The following is a 6,358-nucleotide window of genomic DNA, read 5'->3' as shown; positions in this document are numbered from 1 at the left end:
TTAGAATAGTACAAACTCTGCTTTTGCTTCATATACAGTATTTATACTTATATTTGCATTTTCCAATGAATCAACCCATTTCCTGAAGTATATAAAGAAATAAGGGAGGCTCAACACTTTTGCATGGTGCCATTGTTCCACTTCAGCTTGGTTTGGTTTTACACTTTTAACCTTTTCTCCCTATTGGGACCGTTACGGTCACAACTCACCCAGCTTTACGCAGTCTTTGTTGTTTTGCTTTTTTAACAAGTAATTCAACACACATTAACTCACTTCATTATCTCCACTAGACCAATAAGCCCATTATATTGTACAGGAAACACTGTTTGGATGAGTGGAGGTACTGATCATGTGTCTTATTATAAATGAAACATTCAGATAATGCCCTATTCTTTTAATAAAATACATGATAAAATGAGATGAACTAAAATAATTTCAGGGAATCTTTACCTTGAATTACAGCAAATTCCAATTCATTTCTTTTATATGAAACATGTCTTGATTTTTTTAAGACATGACTTAAAGGTGCTTGTAAATTGTACCCATTTTTAATAAAAAAAAACACCATCATTGGCCTCAAGAATCACTTTTCCACTAATAAAACCTTCACTAAACAGTCAGAAAAAAATATTTAATTTCTCAGTAAGCTTGAAATAAAACTTTGACAGGAAATGTTGTAAATAGTGAATAAAATCATTCATCTGTAGCCCCGAGCATTATGACAAAGAACTTAAAAAGATTTAATGGGTTTTCCAACCCTCATTTTAATACAATTATCAAACAAATTAGAAAAAAAAAAAACACGCCCCCCCCCAAAAAAAAACTAAAGGGTATTAAAAACAGATCTGGACAAGAGGACAAAAAAAAGAAAAAGAAAAAAAAAGAAATCAGTCTTTACTTGATAGTTCAGTACCTCTCCTTTTCCTCACTGGTTCCACCAGGAGGCACCAGAGCACAAATACCAGTACAAAGCTGAGGGCGAGAAAGGAAAGGCAACTCGGACACTTAAAAAAAGAAGAGTAAGAGCAGAGGAGGAAGAAGAATCATTAGAAACACCTTATATTGTGGGAAAAATGTTTTTTTTTTCATATTTTTTTTGTTTTTTTTTGCTCTTTAGTTATTTGGTCTACTTCAAGGTCTCCAGCAGTGCAGAAACCAGAAAATAAACAACAGATCAGACAGTTACTGCATTGGTTCACATGCAACCCCCTCCCCTTATTTTTTCATTTCTTTTTTTTGTTTTTTTAAGGACTACGCACATCTGATATGACATGTCACTACTTGCTATGCCAACACCACCCAAAAGCACTGATTTCACAATTCATGAGATACTGCAGAGATTTAAAAAAAACAGAAACGCTCGACTCAAATGTAGTGTATAAAAAACAAAAAAAACGCCATGTACACAACCAAGACAGAAGTTTAACTTAAGTTGTTTAGTTCGTTGGTTGACGTTGCAGCTTGTTCACAACTGATGGAAGTTCCAGACAAAAGTTTTGTCCTAATATTTACAACTCCTCAGAGGTGAGATCCTCTCTGAGGTGGGGATGAAATCTCAGCCTGGTTCTCCTTTGGAATTATCAGCACGGGAAACAAAATGAAACAGTACACACATATATATATATATATCTATATAGATAGATATATATATATAGGTGAAGAATGTGCATGTTTGGAGGCGCAGGAACTTCTGAATTCATGTTTTACAATATACTTGATACTGACATTTTCATACTTCAATACATTGATTTATTTTTCCATCTCTTTCACGTGATTGTGATATAAAAAAGAAAAAAGAAAAAAAGAAAAAGGCCAACGATGTGATAGGGCAGTACTGGACTGAAGCATTTTGATAGTAAATTAAGCTGTAAATCAAATAGTTTTGGATCTTCTTGTACCCTCTTCATGTTTTATCCTGTTAAAATCCGTCATTTATTTAATTCCACGGTTTTAATAAAAAGTATCAATTTCAACATCAGTTCCCCAAATAGTGAGAATTTTTGACTGTGTGTGTTGGAAACGTCGTCACGCACTTGTGATGCATGAGTGTGGAGAGTCAATCACAGTCAGTCAGTGCGGGAGCTTCTGTGTCAGTCAGTCGCAAACTGTTTGAGGTAGTGTGTTGGTGTCAGTGCTTTGCTGGTTGGCAGGTGGATATCTGAACAACTGAGTAGGTAACATTCATCTTGTTTTGACTCATATCAAGGTGGGAGGGGGTGTCATATAGCTGGAGTCACTCAAAGTGCTATGTATAAGCATGAAAGTCAATGAGTGTGTCGCTTTGAGTAATGAACAAGTAAAGGGCTGGCCAAGACTAAGTTGGGCAAGTAGCTGACATGGCACACAGGTCATTCAGTTAGATCAGTCTCTATTTGTCCATACATGCCACACCTCAACACTGCTCCTTCTCTGCTGCTCCTCAACTCTCATTAGCTGCCACCAGCTGGCCTAATCCCTGGCGCACAAAAACAGCCTGTATGTCCTTGGTCTTGATGCAGAAGTCACAAGCCCAAACAGCAGCGCTCTCTCGAGTCAGCAGCCCATAGGCTGGTTCTGTCAGGCCTGTGCAGTCTCGGTGGAACCAGCGTTGGCAGGATGCCTCACAAAGGATGGCATCCTGGTCGTCGTGTACTTCCGCCATACAGAGGCCACAAGGAAAGACCATCCCAGGACCACCAAGTTTTCCAGGGCCAGAACCGGGCCCGGTTGAGGGGGCGGCAGGGCCAGGAGGCAAGGGAGATTGGGTGTTTGGAGTCGATGTGGAGTTAGAAGGGGGATTAGGATTGCTGCCAGGAGTGTTGCCACCATTGTTGTTAGTTATGTTGTTCTGACCTGAATTGGAAGCAGCGTTTGACAAAGGACCGCCGGCACCAGGAGTACTGTTTTGTTGGTTGTAAGAGGTGGAGCCTGGGGCAGAGTTAGGAGGAGTGGATTGTTGCTGCTGCTGCTGCTGGTTAGAGTTATTAGAGTTAGGGGTGTTTGTGTTGCTGGGGGGCTGTAGCTGACTGGATTGTGGATGCTGGGGCTGGCCTGATCCATTCAGGGGACCGGTCGGAGAAGAGTTGGGGTTAGGCTGTGGTGGTGCTGAAGGAGGCTGACCTGGTGTATTGGCACTGGGCTGCTGGACATCAGGGTGGCCAGGGAAGCCTCCCCCAGGCTGTGATGGGCCAGAGTTTGGAGGGGGACCAGGAGTGTTATTATTAGTGGGAGGGCCATTAGGGTTTAGATTAAGCTGCTGTTGCTGCTGCTGCTGTTGTTGCTGCTGCTGTGGAGGCCCTGGTGGTGCCCCAGCTCCAAAGTTTTTTCCATCCTCATTGCCTGGCCCTGGTGGACTGGGGCCAGGGTAAGGACCATCCTGTGAGGGAGGGAATTGTCCTTGAGGGGGCATACCTGGCAACCCACCACCCACCATGTTGCCACCAGGGCCACCACCCATGCCACCCATGATATTCATCCCAGGACCTATGCCTCCTCCCATGGGAGGCAAGGGCCCCCGTGGGCCTCCACCTCCAGGTAATGGTGGGCTGTTGAAAGGGTGCCCACCCTGTCCGTGCTGTGGCTGTGGAGGCATGCTAAAGCGAGGGTGGGGTGGCCCCCCTCCTCCAGGACCTCCCATACTCCCAGGAGATAGCATGGCATTGAATCCTGGCCCAGGGTGCATTGGGGGACTAAAATTGGGTGGCATATTAAACTGAGAAGGGCCAGCGGGAGGAAATCCTCCTCCACCTCCTCCACTGCCACCACCACCACCACCGGCTCCAAATCCAGGCATTCCTCCAAAGCCTAGCTGGTGGTGGGGTCCAGCATTAGGTGCAGGGCCATAGGGTGGCCTGCGCCCGGGCTGACCACCTCCCGGTCCTCCTGGTCCTCCCATGAAGTTCATGCCTGCACTCATTCTGCCTCCACCTCCATACCCACCTCCTCCACCGGCACCTGGACTGGAAAGGAAAGGGGCACCGCCTGGTCCACCTGCCCCACTAGGTCTGGATGGAGGCCCAAAATCATCATCGAAGGGGTTGGAGGCAACCAGATGGTCCACCATGGGCGTAGGAGGAGGTGCAAACTCAGTGAGGTGGGAGAACCCTGCCGCCTAAAGTAAAGGAGAGCAAATTACAGCGTTTTATTTATTCTTTTTACTGCTCTTATAAGATCAAATTATTATATCCAATCAATTTTTATTATTGAGAAAATGTGCATGTTATCAAAACAAAGACAAAAAAATAAAATAAAAACTCTAACCTGAGTTGTGGATTTCCTCGCCTTTTTCTTCTCTGGGCTCTTCATCTGTGAAGCTGAAATGGTAAAAATATGGAGGGAAGGGGTGGAAAAGGGGAAACATAAGTAACAGAAACATTGCCTACATTGTTCATACTACTGGTCCACCACCAGTCAGGCGCAACATCACATTTGGACTGGCCAATACCCCTTAGTGACAGAGTGGAGCAGCTTTAGACCTAGGGCCTCTTTATCAAGTCCAACTGTTGACATGAATTTAAATGATGGGACATAGACTGGCATGAGGACAAAATGCTGAACATCCAGGCGTTATCACCAAGGTTATGAAGCCTTGAATCGCAAATGACCCAGGCAGACCAAATGACCCAGGCAAGAGGGAGAGAGGCCGCAAACAGAGGCAAAAGAGGTAAGGTCAATGAGGGAGACAGGAAAAGACATGAGAACGAGGAAACGGAATTGAAGGTACACTGATAGCAAGATAGACATAAACCCTGTTCACAGATCCACTCTGTGAGAAAACAGCTACCACCGGAGACAGTCGTGAAGTTTACATATGGGGGAGGCGAAAAGGGATTTGCTAACAGCACCAGTGCAGCCCATTGCAGCGCAGTAATGGATGATTCCGATCTGATTGGGAGATGGGTGAAATTAATTCCTACCTTTTCGTTTTCCTTGTCCCGCCAGTAGTCTCCCCGATTCGGCAGCCATTAGCTAATATGACTGTCGGTGAAGTGGCATATCACCGTTCATATGCAAGAAAAAAAAAAAAGTTAAAAATGACGACGTCTTGAAGGCTTTATGCCGACTCGGTGGAATCTGCCTTCAGGTCATGTCTACGGTGGCCCTAAGGTGCAACACACAACAACACTGGACACAACGACAAAAACAAACTAATAAACAAACAAACCCCCAAAAAAGGAAACGTAAACAAAAAACTCATAAATGTCTAAAACATACAAAAGAAAAAAGAATCAGAAAAAAACTAGAACAAATTTTAAATCGACACTTCAGAATAAGAAAAAAATAAAATAAATCAAAACAAAAATAGCATTTCGCGGAAAAAAGTGTGTGCTTTTTTAGCCGTCTGTTTTGTGAAATGTCTTGCTTTCTGTTTTGTTGCAGTGTTTTCTGAAGTGTTTTTAGTCAGTTTTTTGCTGTCTTATCTGTGATGTGTTTACTGCTTTGATGTTGAGTTATTTGCAAAGTGCGTCTTGTCCAGGGTTGTGTTTTGCATCTCAGGGTCACCATACGTGTCTGTAAGGCCTAGAACTGTTATTACAGCATTTGCTAAAAGTCAATAGCAACTAGATTAGCTGGTGAAATAACGCCGGCCCAGGTCTGCGAACTCTTTTCCAGCTGCAAATCTTTCGCCATGGTGTCTGTCACGCCGGGATTTGGTCACCAAATAAACGCCTGGTAAAATGAGTAGGCTAACGTTATGTAGCACAAGTTCGCCTTGATGCAAGCCAGTTTCTCTTGGCTGAGTGAAACTGGTTGCTTGCTACCTGGCGTCACTGTCAGTTCAAGCAAGTTACAGAGGACCCCATCCTTCCCTAAAGTAATCACTTACAGATGTGTGGCTAAGAACTCGCTAGCAAACGCAAGCCAGTTTATACATTAGCTAACTAGCTAGCCACGTTATTCAATGTGGCTAGATAGCAGCGTTGAGATTTCACCCAGCAGTCGCAGCACTGGATCACTAATTCAAATATGTGATGTGTGCCTCTACATTCATATGTGAAAATGTGCACTTAATTTCACGTTTGAAATCATTTATGAGACAAAGCAATCGATTACGTTATGAGAACTGTTGTTTACTATGCTAACATTAGCTTGCTAGCTAATGTTAGCTAACGGTAGCTAGCCATCTTGCAGACTGTCGTGGAAGCAAACTGTACCCTTTCTCCGTTGCTTGCTCTGCTGTCCTTTAAATTGAAACTCTCTGGTGTGTCATTGCCAGCAAACCAGTCCTCACACGGTGTATGCTTGTTGATCCACCATTCAATTATAATTCATTCAAAAACGCAAATTTTGCCATAATTATCATGGCCTTCTATCGCTACCGGACAAAGAGGAATAAGCAGGAGCATCGCGCACTGAGGAAGGTTACATGTCACCGCCA

General features: G+C 43.8%; 1 protein-coding gene across 3 annotated transcripts; it reads right to left on the bottom strand.

Annotated features, from left to right (window-relative positions):
* Positions 1-874: 874 nt before the first annotated feature.
* pygo2 (pygopus homolog 2 (Drosophila)) lies at positions 875-6,328 on the bottom strand. 3 transcript variants are annotated; one of them, XM_072369907.1, is made up of 4 exons: positions 6,135-6,328; positions 4,896-5,103; positions 4,240-4,292; positions 875-4,090 (listed from the first exon to the last, which is right to left on the bottom strand). In XM_072369907.1, exons 2-4 carry the CDS (start codon positions 4,942-4,944, stop codon positions 2,420-2,422), a joined length of 1,773 nt encoding a protein of 590 aa, XP_072226008.1. In that variant the 5' UTR covers positions 4,945-5,103; positions 6,135-6,328; the 3' UTR covers positions 875-2,419. The 3 variants fall into 3 exon arrangements, with proteins under 3 accessions (XP_072226008.1, XP_072226009.1, XP_072226010.1); XM_072369908.1 differs by having other exon boundaries at positions 4,896-4,956; XM_072369909.1 differs by lacking the exon at positions 4,896-5,103.
* Between the last annotated feature and the right edge of the window lie 30 nt (positions 6,329-6,358).

This window comes from Leuresthes tenuis, unplaced genomic scaffold (genome assembly GCF_036924035.1).
Source record: "Leuresthes tenuis unplaced genomic scaffold, fLeuTen1.0.hap1 SCAF_18, whole genome shotgun sequence".
Lineage (NCBI taxonomy): Eukaryota > Metazoa > Chordata > Actinopteri > Atheriniformes > Atherinopsidae > Leuresthes > Leuresthes tenuis.
Note: the sequence above shows the minus strand (reverse complement) of the source record. Positions and strands in the feature narration are given on the sequence as shown.

What these genes read in the sequence shown, in the direction of transcription:
- pygo2 (XM_072369907.1), bottom strand. Translation starts at nt 4,944, where the DNA reads ATGGCTGCCGAATCGGGGAGACTACTGGCGGGACAAGGAAAACGAAAA. An exon ending in GGGACAAGGAAAACGAAAAG is followed by an intron (nt 4,293 to 4,895) that starts GTAGGAATTAAT and finishes TTACCATTTCAG; the next exon opens with CTTCACAGATGAAGAGCCCA. An exon ending in CGAGGAAATCCACAACTCAG is followed by an intron (nt 4,091 to 4,239) that starts GTTAGAGTTTTT and finishes CCTTTACTTTAG; the next exon opens with GCGGCAGGGTTCTCCCACCT.